The 27590-nt window shown below is 40.1% G+C and overlaps 3 protein-coding genes across 4 annotated transcripts; 2 read left to right on the forward strand and 1 right to left on the reverse strand.

Moving 5' to 3' along the window:
* Window positions 1-4274: 4274 nt before the first annotated feature.
* Window positions 4275-5609, reverse strand: LOC112067775 (methylmalonyl-CoA epimerase, mitochondrial). 2 transcript variants are annotated; one of them, XM_024146819.2, is made up of 3 exons: window positions 5540-5609; window positions 4740-5083; window positions 4275-4614 (listed from the first exon to the last, which is right to left on the reverse strand). In XM_024146819.2, the coding sequence occupies exons 1-3, from the start codon at window positions 5607-5609 to the stop codon at window positions 4462-4464; spliced, it is 567 nt and encodes a 188-aa protein (XP_024002587.1). In that variant the 3' UTR covers window positions 4275-4461. The 2 variants fall into 2 exon arrangements, with proteins under 2 accessions (XP_024002587.1, XP_024002588.1); XM_024146820.2 differs by having other exon boundaries at window positions 5343-5570.
* Window positions 5610-5630: 21 nt separating this feature from the next.
* Window positions 5631-10372, forward strand: LOC112080889 (U3 small nucleolar ribonucleoprotein protein MPP10). The gene is made up of 11 exons (XM_024146818.2): window positions 5631-5716; window positions 6099-6774; window positions 6890-7050; window positions 7170-7350; window positions 7487-7628; window positions 7772-7839; window positions 8442-8579; window positions 8703-8813; window positions 9337-9444; window positions 9632-9862; window positions 10089-10372. Exons 1-11 carry the CDS (start codon window positions 5631-5633, stop codon window positions 10236-10238), a joined length of 2052 nt encoding a protein of 683 aa, XP_024002586.1. The 3' UTR covers window positions 10239-10372.
* A 758-nt stretch (window positions 10373-11130) lies between these two features.
* Window positions 11131-18943, forward strand: LOC112080890 (IST1 homolog). Its single transcript, XM_070442744.1, is given in 11 exon segments — window positions 11131-11218; window positions 11877-11973; window positions 12824-13004; window positions 14878-14965; window positions 15367-15450; window positions 16479-16519; window positions 16521-16587; window positions 16780-16950; window positions 17281-17406; window positions 17978-18023; window positions 18156-18943. Coding segments are annotated over 10 exon segments (1065 nt in total). The 5' UTR covers window positions 11131-11218; window positions 11877-11885; the 3' UTR covers window positions 18329-18943.
* The last annotated feature ends 8647 nt before the right edge of the window (window positions 18944-27590 follow it).

Here is a 27590-nt window from a genome sequence, read left to right on the forward strand (position 1 = left end):
AGATTTTTACGCGCTAGGCATTTCAGCACTCGGCAGTTCTGTTCTGTGAGCTTGTGTGGCCTACCACTTCGCGACTGAGCAGTTGTTGCTCCTAGACGTTTCCGCTTCACAATAACAGCACTTACAGTTGACCGGGGCAGCTCTAGCAGGACAGAAATTTGACGAACGGACTTGCCACGTTGAAAGTCACTGAGCTTTTCAGTAAGGCCATTCTACTGCCAATGTTTGTCTATGGAGATTGTATGGCTGTGTGCTCGATTTGATGCACTTGTCAGCAATGGGTGAGGCTGAAATAGCCGAAACCACTAATTACAAGGGGTGTCCACATATTTGTGTATATATAGTGTAAATGAATAAAAACATCAAGACCTTCATTAAAATTTGTATTGCGCTAAGACTGACATCAAACCCCTAAGGCAAAAATTCCAAACATGCTGTCATTAAGCTGTCATCTTACAATTCTACAGCCTTGAAGCAGTTATAATTCATACCAAGCCTGACTAAAGGACAATCAAAATGTAATCAGAACATGGTTTTGTCTAATTTAAAGGCCAATTTCAGATTTAGTTGGGCTTTCTTTTATGTTGGCTTTCAAATACATTTCTATCAATATGCAGCAGCATCAGACATACCGGACATGAGTTGACTCCACTGAGCTTACCAACCCTGACATGTCTCCTTGAGTTTCTATAGAACAACACACCAAAAATAATTACAGTGAGTGTGCTGTCTGCTCTGTCCTCTTGTATGGCTAGCTCTGGAACAGAGTGGTACACAACAGACAAAATAAATCAACACTAAGAGCATCAAAAGTAGACAGTTCTCATTAGCAGTCCATTTTTTGTTCATGGTTATGGAGCTGGTGTGTGTGTGTGTGTGTGTGTGTGTGTGTGTGTGTGTGTGTGTGTGTGTGTGTGTGTGTGTGTGTGTGTGAAAGAAAGAAAGACAGAGTGTGTGAGAGAGACAGACAGAGAGGGCATAGATCACCTTACAATTACACAAGTCAACAAAATATAATTTTTCCAATATTTATCAATGGCTAGGCTACTTTATGCTACGATTTTGACATCTGAGGTAGATGTGGCCACGGAATGTTTTTCTCCATATAACACCATAAATTACAGATACAATTTTGACAATCAATTTGTTCAGATTAGGTTTACATTCCCAGCAATTAAGCAAATGAGAACGCAGCATGTATTGAATAATTAGACACATTTACCCGCATTAAAAGTGTGTCGAACAGGCGGTTAAAAATCCATATTGGTGAATGAGCTAGTTGCAGATGATGAGCCTATGCCATGGTTGCTGTCCGCTCTCTTCAAAAGATGCTCTAGGAATAATGGACCAAAAAGCACCTTTCTTTTCGACACACCGGTAATGATAAATCAAACATTTCTATGTAGTTAAATGAAGGCCACACTATCTTACCTGCTGAATTCAACGTATGTTCTTCGGTCGCTCAAGTCACCTCCCTTTTAGAATTGTGAAAGCTGATGATGCTTCCAAGACACTTGCACGGGATCAGATTACATCGAGAGAAAGCAGACCAGCCCCGGAATCTGAAAAATATAAGTACCAGTTGAAGCGGCCCCGGAACGTGTATAAAGACCCCACTGCAGTTCTCCCCATTGGGTTTCCCACAGAGTTTGTAAAACATCGGTGTTTCTCTGGTCGTTACGGTGGAGTGGCGGCATCCAGAGGCGTTAGACTCAAACCCCACCCGATCACCGAGACGGAAAAGGTAATGGAGAGAAAAAAAAAATAGGCTTACAAAGAGTGCATTGCGATCCATACAAAACACCATAATTTGACATCCTATTTATTTTGTGTTGGTCACAATTAATAGGCTATAGCCAATCTATAGCCAATCTATAGCCTAACAGAAATGATGCATAGATGGGAGAAAAAAAACTCAATCATATTTTCTTCACTTTTCAAATCACTTTTATGGTAGTGGCAAAAGTAACTACAATGTTATTGTTGCATAATTGGATATGAGAGGTTATATTATTTTTACCTAAGATAACCAGCCATATAACAGGGTGACATTTTTGTTTAAAAACGAATTTAAAGAAATTTCACTGAATGGGGAGTGAATGTATCTATAAGCCAGTAATAATTCCTAATGCATCCGTGTGCAGCTCACTGAGTGATCATATTTAGCAAAATGACATTACATAACAGAATGAGGACGAAATTGGAAACCATCGTACTTCATATCACGCAATAGAATCCATTAATCTTTGCTCCAGTGGCAAGTTATGAAAGAATTACATTGCCTTCAGAAAGTATTCACACCCCTTGACTTTTTCCACATTATTTGTTGTGTTACAGACTGAATTTAAAACGAAATAAATTGAGATTTTGTGTCACAGGCCTACACACAATACCACATAATTCCACTTTGACATTATGTTCCTAGACATTTTTACAAATTAATTAAAAATGAAAAGCTGAGATGTCTTGAGTCAATAATAATTCAATCCCTTTGTTATGGCATGCCTAAATAAATTCAGGAGTACAACTTTGCTTAACAAGTCACATAATAAGTTGCAAGGACTCACTGTGTGAGTCTACAGTTTATTTCTTTTATAAAAAGAAACGGAATAGAGCTAAGCACAGGAAAAATCCTAGAGGGAAACCTGATTCAATCTGCTTTCCAACAGACACTAAGTGACAAATTCACCATTTAGCAGGGCAATAACCTAAAACACAAGACCAAATATGCACTGGAGTTGCTTACCAAGACAACATTGAATGTTCCTGTGTTGCCTAGTTACAGTTTTGACTTAAATCGGCTTGAAAGTCTATGGCAAGACACGAAAATGTCTTGACAGAGCTTGAATAATTATTTTAAGAATAATGTGCAAATATTGTACAATCCAGGTGTGCAAAGCTCTTAAGAGACTAACCCAGAAGGACTCACAGCTGTAATCACTGTCAGAGGGTTGAATAGTTATGTAATCAAGATACACTACCGGTCAAAAGTTTTAGAACACCTACTAATTCAAGCGTTTTTCTTTATACTATTTTCTACACTATAGAATAATAGTGAAGACATCAAAACTATGAAATAACACATATGGAATCATGTAGTAACAAAAAGTGTTAATTCAAAATATATTTCATATTTGAGTATCTTCAAAAAGCCACCCTTTGCATTCTCTCAACCAGCTTCATGAGGTAGTCACCTGGAATGCATTTCAATTAACAGGTATGCCTTCTTAAAAGTTAATTTGGGGAATTTCTTTCCTTCTTAATGCGTTTGAGCCAGTCAGTTGTGACAAGGTAGGGGGGTATAGAGAATATAGCCCAATTTGGTAAAAGACCAAATCCATATTATGGCATGAACAGCTCAAATAAGCAAAGAGAAACGACAGTCCATCATTATTTTAGGTCAGTCAATACGGAACATTTCAAGAACTTTGAAAGTTTCTTCAAGTGCAGTCGCAAAAACCATCAAGCACTATGATGAAACTGGCGCTCATGAGGACCGCCACAGGAATAGAAGACCCAGAGTTATCTCTGCTGCAGAGGATGAGTTGATCTAGGCACCAGACTGGTGACAAATGATGGGCAAAGCTACTGAATGTGCCTATTTCACAGCAAATTAAACAATTACATGTTTAACACTGCAGAAAGTCAGCGACATAAACATATTGCCTGAAATGTAGTTCCAAAACAAGAGCCTGACTAATGTCATTAGGAATATATGCTAAAGGCTATGAATTTATATTCAAGCAGAAACTGTGAGGAAGTTCCTTTTGCATTTCTTCACTCCAATTCCCAACAGCCTGGTGCAACACTAAAGATAAGACTGGACAGGCTGCTTAAAATGTCCATGCAATTAAACGTAAATGCTTTTAGTACACTGAAACAACCTTATTACACTCAATATATGCTTAACATATCTGTTTATACATTTTTATATTAAGACATTTGTCCTGTTGCATAGCAAGCTCAAATGAAATTATCAGAAGTTGCAAATCAAAAGGCCATTTTGCTTTTCTTCACAATGAGAGAGAGCATTCCTCTGAGAGCCAGCTGAAAGGTGCATGATTATTGAATTTGCTCCTAATAAATATTTCCCAGCAGCTCTATCATCTCAGTTAAAATCAGTGTGAAAAGAAATGTTGAGTTGTTTCACATAAAAAACATTTATCTATGTACACTTCACGTTTGACTTGCACGAGAAATTAATTAATACATTTGACATTTTTTACACACCATACAGTGCTTAGAATCAATCATATAATTTATTCACAGCAGAGGCAAATAGACACTTACTTTTAATGAAGATAAAGATTTTTTTTTAAATGGATCAAAACCCTGGTATTAAACATATATTTTTTTTAATCTACCTTTGCTATCATTATTACTGGTTGAAAAAGTGCTATAATGAATCAATTTCCAAACCGCATAATTGTGAACTACAGAGTTTATGAGACCTGTGGGTATTCAGGCTTGCTCCAGTTCCACAAGTACTCCATCACAGTCTTTTGGGTGGAGGAACATGACAGGTTTCCCATGAGCGCCTATCCGTGGTTCAGCTGACAGGGTTCTTATGTTCCTAGCCTTCAGATCCACTATCGCTACACTGATATCATCAACCTGAAATCACAAAAATAACATACAATTCCATTAGAGAACAGATGAGGAGACAAGGATAGAGTGAGTAAATACAGCCCATTCACGTGGGCTGAACAGCATATGCAGCATTGCTCAGACTGACTCACCTCAATGCAGATATGGTGCATCCCACCAGATTTGTTCTTCTGTAGGAAGCCTGTGATTGGGCTCTTCTCCCCGAGTGGGTGCAGCAGTTCCAGCTTGGTGTTACCCAGCTCCACAAAGACAGTGTAGACTCCATGCTCAGGAAGGGGAACTTTATCGCTGACCTGAGCCCCCAGCACATCTCTGTAAAGAGCAGTGGCTTTCTCCATGTCTGGTACAGCTATAGCGATGTGATTTAGCCTTCCCAGTTTCCAGACAGATCCTGGAATACCTTGGCAGAGTGGTGTTGAGGTTGAAAGTGTCCTCAGGGTTGGAGAATAAGTGTGACGAACACACTTTGAGAGACCTGTAACAAAATTAATTAAGTGTTTAGTACAGCCATACCATGCCATGCTGTTTTTTTTTCCGGAGTACGGGTCTTATTTGATTGAATATGCTACCTGGATAAGTCAAGCAGCTAGCAACAGAGAACACTTGCTAAAAGTACATCTGCACTAACAACGGAGGATTTAACTTACTTTGTTGTGTAGCCTGAGATCAAGTCTAACGAGACTGTTTTTGACATGTGAAACAATATTTATCACATATCAGCTATCTATACTTACGTGCAACCTTCAACACGGACGCCGCCATATTTTCGAAAAATCGTGCAACTTAGGATAGCGAATCGCTTTGAATGTCAAGACAATGGGATAGAGCACACTTATATTGCTTTTCAATTAAAAACCGTACATTGCATTTGTAAATACAGTTATTTTAGATATTAATGTTGTCTATCCAGCTTGCTAAATCTTAACCTGACCTGCTATCCGGATCTTTGTAGCACAACAGAGATTGTTTCCGGGGGGAGCATATCTTCTTGTTACACACATGTCCACATGTGAGGAACAACGATGGCTACCGGGGACATAGGTAACACGTTGGAGTGCTGTCTAACGCTACTAAACATAAAAACTGCACATCCAGAACATTTTCTTAGGTAAGTGCAACATTTTTATAATAATATCCAGATATGTTTAACTTAAATCAATTAATTTACTTGCTGCCATCGTTACACAATGCTAAGGCTAACTAGCATATAGCAAGCAAACATCTGCAAGCATTCCCTGTTTGGTTAGCCATACCACGTCATCAAATATTCTTAAAGATAGCCCAGCAGCACCGATAAACTTGATTCTAGTAATTTAGCTACACTTGATTAGTTGAGCCAGGTATGGGTACTGGGCTAGAACAAAACCCTGCACACCCCGTGGGTTTTCAAGGCCAGAGTTGGTTGAAGAAGACTGCTAACGTTACTAACCGCTGTACTACTTGAAGAATACTAACAAACATTGCTATTTGTATTTTTTCTTTGTGTATAGTCTTCAGGGTGCCGTGGCAACAGACTTCACGTATCTCACGAAGACCCTGTATGATTTACACAAAACCCACGAGCCAGCAGGCTCAAAGGGAAGCCCTCTGGACCAGCTGGTGGTTGAGAACTTTGACGAGGAACAGATATGGCAGGAGCTGGAGCTCCAGAATACTGCAGTGCTGAAGCACTTTGAGACAGCAGTGAGTCAGGCTGCCTTGGATACAGCTCTGAGTATCCTGTTTGATGAAGAGGATGCTGATGAGGAGCCAGATGAAGGGGTTGAACAAGATGGTGAAGAGGAGACGAGAGATGGTGATTTGGAAGATGATGGGCAAGGAGAAGAACCACCCATGCTTAAAACTGCTATGGATGCCTTGAGAGGGGATAACACAGACGAGGACTCTGATCTAGATTTTGATGTGGACGCATTAGAAAAACAAGCTAAACCGAAGAAATGCTCAGCGGTGAGAGAGTCAAAACCACTGGGTCCTCCATCAGAGGTTGATGACAGGTTCTTCAAGCTCTCAGAGATGGAGTCCTTTCTGGATGATATGGACAGAAGGGAGGGGAAGGAGGGGGACGGTGATGTAGACTACTTCCAGGACTTGCCCTCTGGAGATGATGATGACATAGGCCTCTTCTGTGAAGATGTTTCTTCCAAAAAAAKAAAAAAAACAAGCACAGTATGTATCATAGATTTTCTCTCTGCCAGGCCTGGCTACTGTTCTGTGGTGTTTCTGGTCATTATTGTAGACAAACACGCTGAATTCCTATTAATGTACTATGTTCTTTCTGTAGCTGAAAAGTTCCAGGAATCTGAAGTACAAAGACTTCTTTGATGCTGTGGATGATGATCCTGCACAAACAGCTGACCAATCAGACGCAGAGGATGAGAAAAACAGTATAGATGGGATGCAAGAAGAAGAAGGTGATGATAATGACGAAGAAGAAGAAAATGAGTAAGTGGCTGATGCAGGAATCTCATATGAATGTCATGGTTGGAATCAAAAAGGAATATAGGGCAGGGATATTAATTTTGTACTTAAGATAAGAGTTGTTTGTTCCTTTGCTGTTTTAGGGACTTCGTTGAGGATGAAGAGTGCAGACAAGCCAAGGAGGCTTTGAAACGGGTGACCTTTAACTTACCTGCAGAAAGTGATGACAGTGAGGGAGAAGACATGGTGGACATCTTTGGAGGAAAGTCTCAAAATGCAACAAAACCTGAACCCAAATCATCCTTTGAGAAACGACAAGACAAGGCAAGCTTTTCCTCAGGGGCTGTTTTAGAATATCTAAATTGGGTTGGGTGTCATTTAATTTACTATTTTTTTCATCTGCCGTATATATAACTTTATGTAGCAGACTAATGAAATGGTAAATTCTTACCGTACACAGATGGCTGAAAAGATACAGGATTTGGAAAAGGCTGCCATGGGAGAAAAGCCATGGCAACTAACAGGAGAGGTGTCTGCTCAGACTCGTCCAGAGAACAGCCTTCTTGAGGTGGATGTGGCATTTGACTCGGCCTCCAGGATGGGTACGTACCACATGCTTGTCAGTCTGTTCAGTTTAGCTGTCAGTCCCGTTGGAGATGGTTTAGTATTTTACTTACTGCAAGTTTGTGTGTGTTAGAGAGGGTGTTTGTTCAGTCAGGTAACATTTTGCTCTGTTTTCTCTCAGCCCCTGCTGTAACAGAGGAAACCACTRTGCAGCTGGAGGACATAATCAAGCAGAGGATTAAAGACCAGGTCAGTGTATAGACGGTCGGTTGTTTAGCAACGAAACTGACCAATGCTCAACTAGGGGGCAAAACAGACTGGGTTGGCTTAGATTGTTGACAACATGTAAACTATATTTCGTCTCCACTGTTTATTGAAAACATACATTTGCACAATGAGAACTTGTCTTTCAAGTACATTGTTATAGTTTTTGCTAGCTAGTGAATTTGAGCCATTTTAGCATAGACATCATTCAAAACAAGACATAGTATCAAGAACAAGATAAAACTAGCTGAAAAGAGCCACCTATGATTCTCCACATGGCAGCGTCAGTCATTGTTGCTAGCTACTGTATCTGGCCATTCAGAATCACAACATCACACGAACGTCTGCACCATTGAATCGCGTGCATCGTTTTCGTGACGTTGTTAGCTAACCCGTCTCTAGAGACATAACTCAATCTTGACAAACTGAACAACTATTCTCAGTTGGATCCAGCTGAATGTGTCATCATCGTTTCATTGAGTAAATGGGTAGAACAAGTATAGGTCTATCCAGTATTTAGTTCCGATGTAACCACATTGGCACATTTCAAAGGTGATTTTATTTTCTGTCTTGTATTTTTTTCGAAGGTGTGGGATGATGTGGTGCGCAAGGAGAAGCCTAAGGAAGAGGTATTTGAGTACAAGAAGAGGCTGACTCTGGACCATGAGAAGAGCAAGCTGAGCCTTGCAGAGGTTTATGAGCAAGAGTACCTCAAGCAGAATCAGGTAGTTATTCCATTATATTTTAGTGTGAACATACTTGGCTTTTTTCTATATTGCAATTAAAGCATTTTTTGTTTGTTGAATGAATTATTTATATTATTTCTATCTATTTCCCTTGTATTTCAGCAAAAGACAGAGGATGAAGAAAACCCAGCCCATGCAGAAATTCAAAAGCTCATGGATTCTCTATTCCTTAAACTTGATGCTCTCTCTAACTTCCACTTCACACCCAAACCGGTGAGTTGCTTTAAAAAAGCATCTTGTATCACAGCATCTCTAATCTTTTTAAAGATCTAATTTAACTGTACTGTATATAAGAATAGTGCGTAAGTAGTATTTTTGTTGTCTCTGTCTTTCCTATATATAACTTATTTATTTAATGTAATATGTTATGATGTTCTTGTCTATTATTGTTCTGTACTTTGTCATGTATTTGTATGTTTTATGTGGAAAACTGTAGCATTTGCATGACAACCAGAATTTATGCTTGTCTTTTAAAGATGCTATATTTAAGCAATAAGGCTCAAGGGGATGTGGTATATGGCCAATATACCACGGCTAAGGGCTGTTATGCATGGCGGACTGCCTGGATACAGCCCTGGGCCGTGGTTTAAAAATAAATGTTTTGTCATACCTGAATACAGTGCTATACCAGGGCTGTCAGAAAATCAGCATTCGGAGTTCGAACCACCCAGTTTATAATGAAGGGAACACTTTTGCACAGTGTTGATATGTTTGACCTTTTCTTTGTGTCCTGCAGCCTGTTCCTGAAGTGAAAGTTGTCTCCAATTTGCCTTCTATTGCTATGGAGGAAGTTGCTCCAGTCAGTGCCAGTAATGCCACTCTATTGGCTCCAGAGGAAGTCAAGGTTTGTCATGCATCCCTCTCCATAATGTTTCATGTTATGGGAAATCGTATTCTAGTGGAGTATACTGACGTGTACAAAAGCATTCAAGGGTTGAAGACAACCAATGAACTACTGTGTTTTCCATCATAGTAGCCTTTTAGTAGATGCTTCTGAGGCCAGGGTAACACCGTTTCCTTTCTGATCTTAGGGGAAGAACAAGGCTGGAGACGTGCTGGGTGACTCTGAAAAGACCCTCACAGACAAGAAACGAGAGAGACGCAAGAAGAAGAAGGTGAAGCGCGTCAAGATCCACGAGAAGGAGAAGAGACAGAAACTGAAGGAGGCTAACAGAACTGGAGAGAATAAGAAACAATCAAAAGCAGAGGTGGCAGAAAACCTCAAGAAACTCACAAAGGGAGGCAAAGCAACATTATTAAAGGTCAGTGTTTTCTTTCTGCATGTCTCGTTTTTATATTTAGTTAACATTGTTTTTCAAATGAAAGCCCCTCCATTATATTTGTGTGATCAATATAGACTGATAAGGCCATTGTGTACTCCACACATTTTCATTTGTATTTATTACAATAGCTAGGATTCAGCTGTCACAGTTGTAAATAGTTTCTTAAAAATAGATGTTGAGCTTTTTTTTATTTGTTCTGTTCAAGGATGAGGGGAAGGATAAAGCTCTCCGCTCCTCCTCCGCCTTCTTCTCCCAACTACAAGACCAAGTGAAGAGCCAGATCAAAGGAGCCAAGGACCCGGGCTCCAAGAAGAAGAAACACAAAGAAGTCTCAGCCAGCAAACTCAAGTTGTAACATTTAGATTGTTATGATGATGTATGTGTTATGGTAATGCGTATTTCTTTGTACAGATTTTTAAAGAGAAAGCTGCAATTTATGTTAACCAGTGCTCGCAAGTTTGTAATTTGCAATAAAAAAAGCTAAACTTGTCACAATGTAATTTATTCTAACTTTTTGTGACCAATTAGATTCACACTATTAATCTGTTCAGCTAATCGATCTGTGAGCATCAGGTGAAAAATCTGCTGATGTGCCCTTGGGCAAGGCACTTAACCATCATTTTCTCCAGGGTCACCATACTACTATGGCTGACCCTGTAACACGGGAGCCAAACTCATTCCATGGAAGGTCTGCTGTTTTTTTTTGTTTCAATGAAGACCTAGACAACCAGGTGAAGGGAGTTCCTTACTAATGTGATCTTAATTCATTAATCAAGTACAAGGGAGGAGCGAAAACCCGCAGGTATTCGGAATGAGTAGACATCCCGTAAAACCACATTTTACTGCACCTCCGGTGTACGTTATTAAAAACGTGTATTATTATTATTTAGCTAAATAATTGATTAAATTAGTGCTTCTTGTTCAAAGTTCACACTACTACTACTTGCAGCTTCTTTTTCATGTGAGTGAATATTTAAAGGGCTTTTATGATCTAAAGAAAAAAGAGCTGCGGGGTGTAGTTTTGAAACTCGGTCTTGCTGCCCTGTGCAGTTTGACCAGCTATATTGTGGTTGTCTTTCTCAAAACATATCTGGCTATGTAGCTAGTGTACTGTACATTTATGGCATTGGGTCTAATTTCTTTGAAATCTATTTTATGCCTCTCCAATCCACCATCGCCTTCTAGTGGTGTAAACAGCAGGTGTAAACCGGCCACGTTTTGAAAATGTCCCGTGACGTCACTGTCATCTGTTTCTTTGTGGGATAGGAAGGCTCACATTCACGGAAGTCAAGCAACTCGACAAGTTGCTYTTTACCTAGCTAACGATCCTAACAGGTAATGTAAACAAATTGTGTATTAGATATAAAATGTACATTATTATATATACTATGCTTTTATTGGTTGATCGTTTTTTATAGGTAACATTACTGTAGCTAGCTGGAAACGTTTTGATTCTAACATCACTGCTTTGTTTATCAAACTAGCTGACGTTAGCTAGCTATCTTGCTAGCATAACTACTAGTAGCTAGCTAACTAGATTTCTTCATCCTTGTTGTGCAAACTAGCTAGTTAGCTAACCATTTCCTTTACTATGTGATCCATGAACGTGGATTTTGTTAATTAAGCTAAGTAAAATGTGTATGCTTTCTGAATTGCTGATAGAGGCGATGTAAGTTAGCCAGTTATTCGTTTCAGAGGGTGGATACTACTGTTAGCTCAATGGCTGTCTGTTTTATATGCCCGCTTCAGTCCTACCTGCCTGTAGTTACTGGTGTGGCCATCAACACGCTCATACGATGGTGATGACTCACTAGGGTCGAAACCTCTCCTTATTCCCTCTCCTTATTCCCTCACCTCCTTCATCTTCACGTTCTCTGATCAAAGGATAGGTGAAAACAATATGGTGGGTGATGTCAGTGTGGCAAAGAAATAGTCAGACTTGCCTGTATGTATTGGCTCCTCTTTTTAATACCAACTTATTTTGTTTCCTTAGCTGGCCATCATGCTCGGTGGAGGATTCAAAGCAGAAAGACTCCGGGTCAATCTCCGACTGGTGATCAATCGCCTGAAGCTCTTGGAGAAAAAGAAAAGTGAGTCTGGCAACTACAGTACCTGTCAAAAGTTTGGACACACCTACTCATTTCAAGGGTTTTCTTTCTTTTTACTATTTTCTACATTGTAGAATAGTGAAGACATCAAACTATGAAATAACACATGGAATCATGAAGTAACCAAAAAAGTGTTTAAAAAATCTACAGTTTATATTTGAAATTCTTCAAAGTAGCCACCCTTTGCCTTGATGACAGCTTTGCACACTCTTGGCATTCTCTCAACCAGCTTCATGAGGTAGTCACCTGGAATGCATTTCAATTAACAGGTGTGCCTTAAGTTAATTTGTGGAATTTCTTTCTTTTTTAATGCATTTGAGCCAGTCAGTTGTGTTGTGACAACGTAAGGGTGGTATACAGAATTTAGCCCTATTTGGTAAAAGACCAAGTCCATATTATGGCAAGAACAGCTCAAATAAGCAAAGAGAAACAACAGTCCATCATTACTTTAAAACATTACATTTTCCGGATTGACTAACCTTCAAGAACTTTGAACGTTTCTATTTAAAAAAATAATAATAAAATAATCGGCGCCCAAAAATACCGATTTCCGATTGTCATGATCGGCCGATTAATCGGTCGACCTCTAGTTGCCAGATGATTCCATGTGTTATTTCATAGTTTTGATGTCTTCACTATTCTACAATGTAGAAAATAGTTAAAATAACGAAAAACCCATGAATGAGTAGGCGTGTCCAAACTCTTGACTGGTACTGTACATACACACAAACAACGTGCAAGCTGTAGCCTCGTCTCTGTTAATTGACATTTTTGTATCTCGGGTTGTCTTTAAAATAAATGCTTACAGAATGGATCTTCTGTCTCTTTGTAGCTGAGCTAGCTCAGAAGGCGCGGAAGGAAATTGCAGACTACCTGTCAACAGGGAAGGATGAGCGAGCACGGATCCGTGTGGAGCACATCATCAGAGAGGACTACTTGGTAGAGGCCATGGAGATCCTAGAACTGTACTGTGACCTGCTGCTGGCTCGCTTTGGCCTCATCCAGTCCATGAAGTAAATGAGCCAGCCTAGAGGACTCGGACAAGGAGGCTCTTTCTCAATTGTTTATTTCCTTGCCCCCTTGCCGCCTCCTCAAAACACATTGGATGAGGGGAGAAGCCTTGGGACTTCTCTTCCAATGCGTTTTGAGACCGAGACGAGAGAGGATGCAAGGAATCGAGTAAAGGCAATTGAAAGAAGAGACAATTTCTCCTGGTCAAGGAAAAACTCCTTGCCCTATTATCGGTGTTTGAGTTTATCCTTCAGGGCTTGACATTTAATGCTTGTCCGGGACAGGTAAAACAAGTAGTTGGACCAGAAGAATATAGATTTACTGTAAGTTGTCTGGATGGAAATGCAAAAAAATTAAATCCTAAAATTGCTCCGATCAGAATTGGACCAGTGTCTTCCGCATGCAATGTGTTGCGCGCTGTTCTCCCAATTTCTGCAAAGCGCATCGGAGCAGAATTATTGCATTGACAGGGTATTTGTTGATATTCCTTGCTAGTTAGTGAGTTATTTGCCCAGAGACAGTACATTTTTGGTTTACAAACAGATCATACGGCCATGAAAATCCTGGAAAAGTCATGTGTGCATCCCATGAGTATATGCCAGTGTCATTGGGCCTGCGGGGAGAGATTGCAGCAGCTAGACTATGGCCTATAAAATAATGATAGACAAACAAACAGACTAGTTAGCCAATTCAAAACATTAGTTATTATTTAGTTAGGTATCTTGGTAGTTAAGTATTTAGCTAATAGCATGTATTAATGTCAGGTCCCGATGACCTATGTTGTCTAGCGCTCTTGAATAAATTACCTTCACGCAGATGAAAGCGTTAACCTACTCCTGTTATAAAAAACGCATCTCAAACGCTCAATTGGGAGTTGACTCTATTCCCCTCTATTCAACATTGGGCATGTCATTCTGACTGTTAAAACATATTATTAGAATAGCTAGGGCCTGGACGATACCAGTGGCGCAATATTTCTTCCATGGCAAAAATGAAAACCCGAAGCGGATCCAATTCTTTGTTCCTTTTTAAAAACCTGCTGTATGTAAAATATTGTGTGCTGTAGCTTAGAAAATACATAAATGACTGGATGACAACATAATGTTTGTTTCCAACATTAGGGCTGTTTTCCTAAAGACGTTAAATCCGCTTTGTGTTTTGTTTCCATGCCACGGTACTAATGAGTATCGCCCCGGCCCTAAGAGTAGCCTAATTTTGAAATTACTCCTATCCTGTCAATAGTGATCCACGAAAACCTTCATATGGTTAATAATTTACCTTGCTTTGAAGTAGCCGACATAAGCCATTTGATCCCTTATTCATTAAATAGTATTTGTTTGTAAGTGTAAAAATGATTTACGCTATTTTAAGGATTGCCAACCATTCTCCAGGAGAGCCTTAAAAGGGCAGCAGGTAGCCTGTAGGTTAGAGCGTTGAGCCAGTAACGAAAGGTTGCTGGTTGGAATACCCGAGCCGACAAGGTGAAAAATCTGTAGATGGGCCCGTGAGCAAGTTACTTAACACTAATTTGCTCCAGGGGCTGCAGTACTACTATGGCTCACCCTGTAAAACTACACATTTCACTGCACCTATCTGGTGTGTGACAAAACATGTATTTTTTTTAAGGGGCTGTGTTCTATTTTTTTTTGACATATGCAAAGAAGTCAATAGGCGGAGGGTGGCTTACATTTTTACGATTCTCTGTATGGTAATGATAAAGGTATTTTGTAAAGTGGTTCCTTGCATCATACAATACAATTTTATGTCTCCCTTTTGGCCCATGATGTTACAGACCATTTTTCATTTGAGCTTTCAGACGAGTGAAAAGATCTGTCACGCCATGTCCTTAACACCTATTTGTCTGTTTCTTGACAGGGAGCTGGACCCTGGCCTGCAGGAGGCTGTGTCCACTCTCATCTGGGCAGCCCCACGTCTGCAGTCTGAGGTCAACGAGCTTAAAATTGTGAGTAGTATGCAATGTGCGTTAACATGTCTAGTCGCTTGGACTAGTCTTATTATACTGCCTAATTTAAACCCTTGCATCCCACCCCTGCCCCTTCCCCAATACACATGTAACTATTGGACTATAAATTGTGCCTTTCTGTATTATACTTATGCTATGTATTATTCTATTCTACTGAGCCATTTACTTGATGTTCGTATTCTTATCTTTTATTATTTATTGTTGTTGCATTGTTGAAGGAACCTGCAAGTAAGCATTTAGTTGGACCATGTATACAGTGCGTATCCCCTACATACGACTAATAAAACTTGAAACTAGTCCTCAGTAAAAAAAAAAAATTAATGCAGTTTGTACACTTTTTGCTGTATTGTGATCCTTGATACTGTGCTTTCTCCATACAGGTGTCTGATCAGCTGTGTGCCAAATACAGCAAGGAGTATGGCAAGCTCTGTAGGACAAACCAAATCGGGACAGTCAATGATAGGGTATGCATTTTGAGATGGTCTGCTTCAAGATACAGTACCAGTCAAAAGTTTGGACACCTACTCATTCAAGGGTTTTTCTTTATTTGTACTATTTTCTACATTGTAGATCAAAAATATGAAATAACACACATGGAATCATGTGGTAACCAAAAAAGTGTTAAACAAATCTAAATATATTTTCTATTTGAGATCTTTCAAAGTAGCCACCCTTTGCCTTGATGACAGCTTTGCACACGCTTGGCATTTTCTCAACCAGCTTCATGAGGTAGTCACCTGAAATCCATTTCAATTAACAGGTGTTCCTTAAAATTAATTTGTGTCTCAAACGCATTAAGGAAAGAAATCCCAATCAGTTGTGTTATGACTAGGTAGGGGTGGTATACAGAAGATGGCACTATTTGGTAAAAGACCAAGTCTATATTATGGCAAGAACAGTTCAAATAAGCAAAGAGAAATGACAGTCCCATCATTACTTTAAGGCATGAAGGTTAGTCAATACGGAACATTTCAAGAACTTTGTGCAGTCGCAAAAACCATCAAGCAATATAATGAAACTGGCTCTCATGAGGACTGCCACAGGAAAGGAAGACTCAGAGTTACCTCTGCTGCAAAGGATAATTTCATTAGAATTACCGGCCTCAGAAATTGCAGCCCAAATAAATGCTTAACAGACACATCTCAACATCAACTGTTCAGAGGAGACTGTGTGAATCAGGCCTTCATGGTCGAATTGCTGCAAAGAAACCACTACTAAAGGACACCAATAATAAGAAAGAGACTTGCTTGGAACAAGAAACGCAAGCATTGGACATTAGACCGGTGGAAAGTGGGAGCTCCTTCAAGACTGTTGAAAAAGCATTCCTCATCAGCTGTTTGAGAGAATGCCAAGAATCTAAAATATATTTAGATTTGTTTAACTTTTTTTTGTTCTAACTGTGTGGTTTTCATAGTTTTGGTGTCTTCACTATTATTCTACAATCTGAACTTATCTAAACTTTTGATTGGTATTTTCTCTACTTTACCCATAGCTCATGCACAAACTGAGTGTAGAGGCTCCTCCTAAGATCTGGTGGGGCGCTACTCATTGAGATTGCCAAGAACTACAACGTGCCCTACGAGTCAGACGCCATGGTCAGAGTGAGTAGCTGATTATGATAACCTGTCTGTTCTCCTGTGCCCACCCCCTGACTGACTCTACTATTTATATACTACCAAGTCTGGAACCAACAGGACCCTGAAAGCCCCCCCCAAGCGTTAAGACTGCTAAATAGTTAACTAGGCATGTGATGAATAACATTTAATTTTAATTACACCCCCCCCCCCCCGCAGCCAGAGGTGTGTACAGGCGAGGAGGCTGACCTCATAGACGTGGACTCTGACTTCAAGAAGCCAGGCGGAGGAGGTGGTGGCGGCGGCGGCGGCGGCGGCTTCACCGCTGGAGCCATGCCTATGCCCATGGGCCCCCCATCAGCGTTCAGCTACCCAACACCCAAAGGAGCCGTAAGACCATATTTTTTCCAATAGTGTCTTGAATGACACCACTCTTGTTTGGCGAGATCGTTGCTTACAGATGGAGTCCGCAGTAGGGGGAAAACAGCGCCGCTGGCCGCTATTGGTCGTGCAGCAGTACATATTGTGCTTTCCTATTCCGCGTGTGCGACGATGTCACGAGCGGAAGAAAACAGTCTTAGTTGTTTGCAGTAACTTCGTTGTTGTTGTAATACCGCCAACAGACATGGCTGTTTCACCATTAAGGATTCCAGCTTTAAGAAATGTAGAGATGTTGATATGAATGTGATGTTTTTATACATGTATGTTTTTTTTCTTTAGATGCCCGGCCCCATAGGGTTCAACGGCCCCTCTGTTGGCACATATGATGCCTTTAACAACTTCCAGCCTCCAATGAGAGGAGGGCCGCCCCCTGAGCTGCCGAGCTGCCCTCCCACCTACCAGTCTGTAAGTGTCAGAGCCCCCTGCCCCTTCTGCTTCTCCAGACAGATGGACAGACGGCCAGTTCACCTTTCAGGGAAGAGGAGTTCATTATAGTTTGCTTGTGCCATCYCTTGTCTCTGCAGCACAGTGCTATGCTTCAGGGACGTGATAGGGATTGGATAAGAACAGATAGAATACCAGCTATGGCCGTTTCCACATTAACTGCTAATCACTTACCTTGTGCTGAACTGCATACGACTSTCTTTTGAATGCTCTGAGTGATTTATAATATGCGGAAACAGATCTGCTTGCTGTCAAACTAGTATGTTACTGGATGTGGCAGGGAAGCAATGTTCTTCATAGTGAAGTGAATGCAATTTGAGGTTAGTTATATTATGAGCAAAAAGCAAGAGCTAATTCTTACCCCAGCGGTGTTGACTTTCTCTGCAATGCACTACTTCAATGATTATTCCTCCCCCAATCACATACTAACATCCAAACTTTGTTTTTCTCTGCCTTCTCATGTATCTATACAACTTTAACATGTCAACATGCAGGCAGGGTAGAGAGATCATGATGTGTGTGTATTTTTTAGATTGATGAGCTGTCTATTAAACCTTCTGATCGATCCCAGGTCTCTGGTAAGTTGTTTTCAAATAATATTTCATTTTCTACACGTCAATCTCTTCAACGATATTGTTGCTTGCTTCTTGCATAAGGGTTGTATTGGGGTGTATTTGTAATGTCATTCTAAACCTATGTTCTTTCCACAGGCCCCGGGCCTTCATCCCAGATCTACGATAACAACGCTCTCCCTGAGCTGCCCTCAGTTCCCGACACGCTTCCCACTTCCTCCTTTGGAGTTGGACGAAACACTGCGAGCTCTGATGACATCGACTTTGATGACCTGTCACGCCGCTTTGAGGATCTGAAGAAGAAGACCTAGTCCTCCAGTATCCCATCATGCTGTGTTGTCAGTCACTGCAGCTACAGTATCAGGAAATATTTGGATTGGCACTGATGTTAACATTAACTGTACCTCATTCAAACAGGTAAAGGCCCTTTAGAGGGCTATTTGACAGTACATTTTGAAGTACATTATATTATCGACTACGTCCAATCAAAACTGGGCCGTATAGATGTGATCTTTATATGAGCACTTTGGATATAAAATGGCCTTCCTGATTGTTACTAGTACTCTGTAACACCTCAATCTTTCTCGCTGCTATGGTTGTCACGTATCCCCTTGACTCACAGTATGAGCCAATATTTGGTTAATAATCGAATAGTCGKATAATCTAATAGTGTCTCTCGTCCAGAGACTGGATTGAGTAATACAGGATCTCAATAGTTTGTCGTTGTGGGTTTCATGAAACAATTTTTTACCGGTCACTGAATCGCATACTAGAAAAAACTGTTTTCTGGCACACCCATTGTGTCAAAATTCAGGCCTAGGACATATTCAAGGCCGTAGCACCCTGTCTATGTTGGGTTTTACTCTCAGTACTCTGGCTCTGAACCTTTGGTGACGTCTGAAACCAGTTCTATGACCGATCTGTTACTTTACATGGGGTGGAGGGATTCAATCAGACTTGATTGATAAAGTAGGAAATTTAAATATGTAATACACAATGCTATTTACAGGAATTGTTTTATTTGTACAGCCAAAATATGTTGGTAGGTTGAAGGCAAGAGTTGGAAAATATGTTTATTTTGTACATATTTTTTCTCATAATAAAATCCACTTTTTTTTTTTTAAAGAGTATTTAGTTTAACCCTATACATGCACTGTCCGTGTTTGTGTAATATAACCCATGCAGTGAATTGACAAATGGAATGCAAGATTTGACTAGTGACAGAAATTATACTCTATATGAAAAACCACTTGACCATGTAAGTTTGATGTAAATACGGCCCTCAAAATGTAATGGGTTCTTCCTCTTTGTGTAAAAGKGGTTTATAGTGTGATTCAGTATGTTATCTATGTATGTGTGTCCTATATGTGCCACACTGCATTTACCATCATCAGAGGCCTTCCCATTCTAAAGTATATTCAAATATGTACACGTAACATGCAGTGGTGGGAAAAGTACCCAATTGTCATACTTGAGTAAAAGTAAAGATGCCTGAACAGAAAATTACTTAAGTAAAATACTACTTGTGTAAAAGTCAAAGTATTTGGTTTTAAATATACTTAAGTATTAAAAGTATAAATTTCTAATTATATTAAGCAAACCAGAAAGCACAATATTTGTGTTTTTTTAATTTACGGAGAGCCAGGGGCACACTCCAACACTCAGACATCATTTACAAAATAAGCTTGTGTTAAGGGAGCCCTCCAGATCAGAGGCGGTAAAGATGACATGGGATGTTCTCTTGAAAAGTGTGTGAATTTGACAATTTTCCTGTCCTGTTAATAAGCATTCAAAATGTAATGAGTACTTTTGGGTGTCAGGGAAAATGTTTGGAGTAAAACATTTATTTTTTTTGGAATGTAAAGTAAAAGTTGTCAAAAATATAAATAGTGAAGTACATATACCCCCAAAAAAGACTTAAGTAGTACTATAAAGTATTTTTACTGAAGTACTTTACATCACTGGTAACATATATAATCTTTCTTAAAAGTTGTTCAAAGTTTTGATTTTGTGTTTGATAAAAATGAATGAATCTTGGTGATGGAAGAAGTAGTTTTGATGAAGGTGAGAAAGGGGGGTGGATTTGCTGTTCTTGTTTTATAGCTTGCTTTCACTAATATATGATGGGTGGAAGTTAGGGCTGTCTACTCCACCATCCTAAAATGAGACTAACACTAGTGTACAGTGACCCGCTCACTGCTTTGACTGATCATCCTCTAAGGTGTAATGTAGGATTGTTTGAAGAATGTTTGATACCAACTTTGATTAGCAAGTGTACCGTATATCTTGTCACATAAAACAGATAATAGCCTATGTTTTTTTCTGTCTAATAAAGGACATCTTTCTAATTGAAGTTCTGGGGTGGCTAATTTTCTTAGATGTAATTGTTTCGGTGTTGTCATATCTTGTCAAGTGAAGCAGTTCTACTGTAATCAAAGGAACTCAGTTGGTAGTGCAGTGTAMATTCTAGTACTGCCACTAGAGAGGGTAAATTACTACATGAACAGTGAAGCTTGACTGATATGGATGCCTCAGTGGATGTGGCAGATAAAGTGTTAAACAAAGGACACAGAAACGTGTCTCCTAAGTGTTGAGGGACCCATCTCCAAGAGAGCAGGGTTTCATTCAATGACCTTGAAAATACCTTGAAACAAACAGAAATAAAAATAAGTGTACTTCAGTGGAAGCTCCTTTTCAGGAAGTTTCCCAAGATGTGTGCTTGCAGATCACAACCCAGGTTCCTGCAGAGGGAGGCTTGTTTGACAATTGTCTTGTGTAGATCTGTAGCATCGCAATGGGGTGTTTTCCTGGAACTCTCAGGAGCTTGAGGCTTTTGTCAATGCTGACATAACCTTTTGTCTGATGTGTTTTGGAAACCATGTGTTTGATGTGTTCGATACCATTCCATGAACTCCGTTCCAGGTATTACTATGAGCCTATCCTCCCCAATTAAGTTGCCACTGGCCTACAGTGCTCAGAGTCCTTATAACTTCAAAGAGAGGAGATGCTACATCAGAGTGGTCTTTGATCTGTGGCTCTCCTATTGTATTCATGGTCACATCACAGAGCGTCCTGTCCAGATGGCTGTCTGAGAGGTTCTATTCTAAGTTGTCTGTAGCTGCATGAATTTGCTTATTCTGAGAGTGTCAAACGGACCCAGCTAGGTGAGTCACTGTGCATCGCCACTAAACGTCTCTGACTGTGGACGATGATGAGCTGTTTTGACAGCTCTGTCTCCTCTCCCTGGTGGCAATAAAGGCTGCTACCCCCTTCTGAGATAGGGATAGGGCAGAGGATAGTCTTTAAGAGTCCAATGGTGTTCAGCTCTGCATGGTGCTGTTTACAGACAGGGGTCATGCAGTTTGTATGTGGCAGAGTAGGGGATAGAGAGACAGAGGCACATACATGTCTGGTGGTGTAGGAATGGCTGCGGGGTACAGCCCGAGTGTTCACAGTAAACATAAGCCTAAAGTTGCTCAAACTGCTAACTACATATGCTTACATGTTTGCGCACTGGAGAACTAGGATTTGTTCAGTGCTGGATTTTTTGTTGATGTTGAGAGAACATTTGATGGGTCTTGGGGTTTGGCCCCGGTTCAGCCAATGCTCTCCACCGGCCCCATTTTAATAATGTTCTGTGAAAAGGTCCTCTGATGCCACATACGATTACATTCGCACCTGGTGATGAGTGAGGTTACTGTCGAAAAACACTTTCAAGTTTAATTACATTTTCAGTGATTTTCCGCTGTTTGGAGTATTGAGTAAAGCGCATAGGGGAAATTAAGCAGAATAAGTCCTGGTTTCTCAGGTTGGTTTGACCTAACAACAAAGATCAACTAAAACAATTAAGTTACTGTGCACAATATAATATTATTCTTATTACATTCTACCTGAGGACAACACAACCCTCTCTCTGCAGAGTATAGAGTTTGAGGGGAGAGAGTTTAGCGAAGGGTTTTAAAATAGCAAGAATAAAAAGACAACAACCAATTGGAGAAGGCTGCTTCCCTGCCATGAGTCACCCAAGCGGAGGTTGAAGCCCTGAAGCCCTCTCCTTTCTGCTCATGGCCAAACTCTGACTGACTCAATTTAGGTTCCGAGAATATTAATATCCCCTCTTCCAACATTTTATTAGCTGGCAATTCCCCAAGAAATGTACTAAATTAATTTCTCACAGACTTCATTAATTTGTGCTTTTTATTAAAAACCTATTCTGCGGAGGGCCCAAATCATTTTAACTGGGGTCAGATATTAGTTTGGAATGGATAACGTTCTGTCTGACCATTGGACCACCATTGTTGCTGCAGTGGGATTTACCTCTATGGCAATCTCCATTGATACTGAAGCCTTGCAGAGATTAAATGACGGATTACACAAACACACACATTTTCTCAGGTTCAGCCTTCAGTTCTATGGAGACTCACAAAATGAATGAACACATTAGCAACTGCATGTACTGCACAATGGATCTCAAAGCACTCAGCAGAAATGTCATGTTTTGGTGGAGCTGCCTGTTTCTCATTACCCAGGGAGGCATGCAAGATTGTTAGATTTAGATTGTTGTTTTATTTAGCATTCTTAGTCTTCGAGATAATGTGACCTTGCATACTTTCCTTACAGGGGGTTTGTGCACTACACTGTGCGTGCTAACTAGCAGAGGAAAAAACATATTAACATTGTGGACTGAGAGAGAGAGAAAGACAACTATACAGACTCTAATAGGTTTCTGATGAGGAGAGGAGAGTTCTGTTCTTTGTCACATCAGACTGTTAAACTGTCACCTCCTTTTCAGCTCCTTATCAGCTGTCAGTTCTGATGTCGGGAATGAGGAGTGAGTGACTCAATTGGTCCAGTCAACATTGTTACCATTATCAATACCAACATCAAAGAATTGTGATCCGAAAATCAACAGTTTGATTTTAAACTGAATAACCATTTGTTGACAACTCCAACATGTCTTTGCCCAGTGAGTTTTTTGGAGATCGTTATGACCTAAGCACCCTTTCTTGTATAATTAGCAAATCAGTAGTAATTATTCTGTTATGGGTTAGGTTGAATAATCTATGTGTATTGTATTGAGGCATAGGGAAAGTACAAAAGTGGCCTGTCTCTTGAGTGCAAGAATGATTCCATAAGGGTTGGATAGGAGCCATTTGTCTGGGGTTAGAACATGTTTTGCAAAAATGTATAGAAACCACCTGTCTGGTTTATGATAAGATCACGGTTAAGTTACTATCCAACTGTCTAGTTTCTGTGGGAAGATGGCTTTCCACGTCGTAGCAGGGGAGTGGAGTGAAGACAACCGGATGCAGATAGCGGAGTCGTATCTCGAGGACAGAGCCAGACCGCCATCTGACCCAGACTGGATCATCCTACTGTGACATCTACTGTACTGTAGCTAAAAGACTGTAACTATGTGTCCTTATGTGATTCAGCCGAAGCGTCCAATTGGGTGAAATGAWTCTAATTTGAGCATTCTTTGTGACCGCCTGGAGTTTGTACCAGAAAGTTAGAACCTAACAATTTAAACTGACTTGGACAGAGCTGTTTATTCACATGTGCTGTTGGTGATCAACTCCATAGCTTGCAGTGACACACAGAGTTACGGACATGAGTCAGAGGCGTTCTTAGACAATCTCTGCCATGGCATTGAGATACAGTAACTTAGATAACTGTCTGGGGTGATATGAGTGTATTACTAATGGGTGTTACACTTTCTTTCATAACAATCTGCTGAGCACAGTGAACATAGGACTCACGTTGTGATGATGAGGGGAGAACACTGGAATATAACCTTATTTAGGGAAAAACAGTTTCAAAGACATACCTTGTTTTAATAATTTTTTTAATGTATTCCAATAAATATATAATACTAAGTGAACCCACAGATACAGTCACCTCCAAAAGTATTTGCACCCTTGACAAAGATGAGCAAAATAGACTGTATGAAATAAATAATACAAATACTGAGGTTTATTGTATGCTCATATTAAAAAAATATAGATATTATTTTATATTAATACAGTTGAAAGAGATTTTGTTGAACCTTTTACTGCAGTGGGCTAAATCAGGGTCACACAGTGTTTCTTGGTAGTCTTAAACAAATCTACTTTTAAACAAAAGTATACACCACACACATGGTTATGGGCTTAAAATAGCGAGATATAGTGTTGAAATGTATTACATTGTGTGTTTGCATCCCAATATACATCACAGAAGACTGAAATATAACAAAACCGTTTGACATAGAAACACCGGATTTGACGGCTTTTTATTATTTATGAAATTTTGAAAAATATGAATAACATTCCACCCATGAGGCCACTAGGTCATTTCACTGCAGGAAGGGCTACCAAGTAAAAACAAAATCTAAAAAAGATACTGTAGGTGTCAAAATTATTGGCACCCGTAAAGATTCTTATCAATAAAATCAATTTGCATTAACGTTCTACTTTAAAAAATTATAATCTCAGTCTAAGGAACTGTATCTTCCATTGCTTCCCATTTCACGGGGGTATAAAAAAGAGGTAACACACATGTAAAATCCCTTTGTCATCCATCACCGTGGGGAAAGGCAAAGCACTCACAAATGAAAAAAGACAAATGGCTGTTGGCTTTCATAAATCAGGCAATGGGTACAAAAAAAACAAAAATACCACTAATCACTATTAGGGAAACAATTAAGAAGTTTAAAACCACTGGAGCAGTGGTGAACTTGCCTGGTAAAGGACCCAAGTGTATCGTGTCCCTACTCGCAGTGATGAAGATGGTTTGGGACGAAAATAAATGTCCAAGGGCCACAGTTGGAGAATGACAGAACATAACCGCATCTTGGGGTCACCAAGTCTCCAGATCTACAATTATATGCCACTTCCATGCCAAAAGTCTATTTGGAAGGGTTGCCACCAGGTGCTATGGTCAGATGAGATGAAAATAGAGGTCTTTTGCCACGCATACCGGTGGTGGGTTTGGCTTTGACAGAAAGATGCATATGCAGAAAATAACCCCATGCCTACTGTAAAATACGGTGGTGGATCTTTGATTTTATGAGGCGGTTTTGCTTCCTGGTCTTGGGGACCTTGTTAAGGTCAACGAACGGTATCATGAACTGTACCAAGTACCAGGACATTTTAGCCAAAACCTGGTCTACTATGAGGCTGAAACTTGGCTACAAGTGGATCTTCCAGCAAGACAATGACCCCAAGCACACGTAAAAATCCACAAAGAAATTATTAATTGACCAAGAAAATCTACATTTTGCAAAGGCCATCTCAGTCTCCGGACTTGAACCCCATTGAAAACCTGTGGTTTGAATTGAAGAGGGCAGTCCATAAGCACAGACCGAAGGATATAAAGGATCTGGAAAGATTATGTATGGAGGAATGGTCTAAGATCGTTCCCAATGTGTTATTTAATCTCAGAAAAGATTCAATATAGCTCTGGTTTTCTATTATRTATTTTATACAGTCTTTTTTGCTCATCTTTATCAAGGGTGACAATGATTTTGGAGGTGACTGTATGTTACTTAAAAGTAAATATAAATGTACAGTGTAAAATAATATATCAGCYGTTTGTGATTAAATAAATATAACAGAGTAATTCCATACATTGAGTAACTTCATACAATCCACAAGAATAAAAGTTTCTAACTATCAGCTTATTACTAAATATTACAATTTCAATGATACAGTAGTTTTCAGTACATTCATACATATTATGGTGCCTTATACTTTCTTATAAGAAGAGGAACAAGTATTCAATAAAATCATAACAAATATTTTTCAAATAACTTATATTCTCAGTTGCCACATTGATAGTCAGTGCAGCAGAGCAGAGGATGTCTGTTGTAGGGCATCAGGCCTTCCAACCCATCGACCCTCTGGAGACAGCATGTAGAGCTAAATTGTGTTTCTTCAGTGTATCTCCCTACCCGAGTACAATTTACACATCTCCTGTTGTTCTGTAAAACAGATAAGACAGGTCTCTTTGTGAGGACTTTTCTTTTCAACATCTCAGAAGGGAAGCTCAACAGAATCCCTGTGAGCCTGACATGTGTGGCATACTAACACAGGTTTTAAATATTTGTACCTTATTTTACCAGGTAGTAGTCTCATGATATTAAACATATATTTTACACTAGAGGCCTGGCCAAAATGGCATCAAAATACTATGCTTCTCCTACTATCTGAGAGTAAAACAGACTTACAGCTCTATTCCAGTCTAAAATGCATATACCATTAATTTTGCAGAACAGACAGGTTTCAATAGTTTGACAGAAGCCATTCATATCCAAGGCTTGTTGTATATCTGCACGAGAGTAGGCATGGACATGAAAAAAATTGCATTTTCTCTCTACGACAGTCCCTTATTAAGATACTGACTGTAACCCTTCTCTCTCTGTAAAACCCTTCATCAATACTGAGAGTTGGGTTGATGTAATTTTGTAATTGGGTCTCCTGGGTGGCGCAGTGTCTAGGGCACTGCATCGCAGGCTAGCCGCCACCAGAGTCTCTGGGTTCGCCCCAGGCTGTGCTGGGTTCGCGCCCAGGCTCTGTCGCAGCGGCCGCAACCGGGAGATCCGTGGGGCGACGCACAATTGGCATAGCGTCGTTCGGGTTAGGGAGGGTTTGGCGGTAGGGAGGGTTGGCGGGAGGTGATATCCTTGTCTCAGTATGAAAAAAAATAAAATGTATGCACTCTACTGTAAGTCGCTCTGGATAAGAGTGTCTGCTAAATGACTAAAATGTAAAAATGTAAATGTAATTGCCTTTCAGAGTACTAGTAATGAGAAACCCAGACAATTATGCCTTTGTAAAACTCACACTAGGTAAAGCATAATGATTTGTGAGAGCCCGTACAGTAGGTCTTCTGTGCGAGAGATCTTACCTTTCAGAGTGAGTCCAACCTCCTCACCGTCTTCTACTGCCACTGGTTGAGGAGGAGGGCAAATAAGATCGCCATACCAATCACCTGAGAATAAACACAAGCATCAAATGAATTCTTGTTTTACATCTGCTGATGATTGAGATTGATTGAACAGAACTGCAGGACTACGTTCTTCATGTAAGATATAGAGCCCTGGTCTTACCTTAAGAGGCTGGAGGATGAAGATGCTCTGAAGAGGGACATGGCCAGAGAGATAACCCACTGGATGGACTTCTCCCTCCCATAGGCAAAGCCAACATCAGGGTAAAGTACGTGGACACAACACTGATGGAGACGAGCAAGAACCAGCCCACAAACACAAACCACCAGGGCAGCCAGCAGCTTGAGCTTTTCCTTTTCTCCCTAGCAACACGGGAGGACTGGGAGAGGAGGCACAGAGGAAACACAGGTCTGTTAGTACTTGGTCAGAGTAATGTATGACAATGATATTCAACAAAAACAGAGCAATTAAACTTGATTGGAAATTGAGAGGAAGGGAATGACGTGTAAAGTTTTTTGAAAAGCTTAACTTTTAATTCTGTTATTATATTCCCTTCTCTGCACAGGTATATTCTCCAACCTGTAAGCCATGTGGCTGGTGAAAACCATCTCGGACGTCTTCTGCAGCAGGTGGACGGTGTTCAGGAT

This window comes from Salvelinus sp. IW2-2015, unplaced genomic scaffold (genome assembly GCF_002910315.2).
Source record: "Salvelinus sp. IW2-2015 unplaced genomic scaffold, ASM291031v2 Un_scaffold16568, whole genome shotgun sequence".
In the NCBI taxonomy this organism is placed as follows: domain Eukaryota; kingdom Metazoa; phylum Chordata; class Actinopteri; order Salmoniformes; family Salmonidae; genus Salvelinus; species Salvelinus sp. IW2-2015.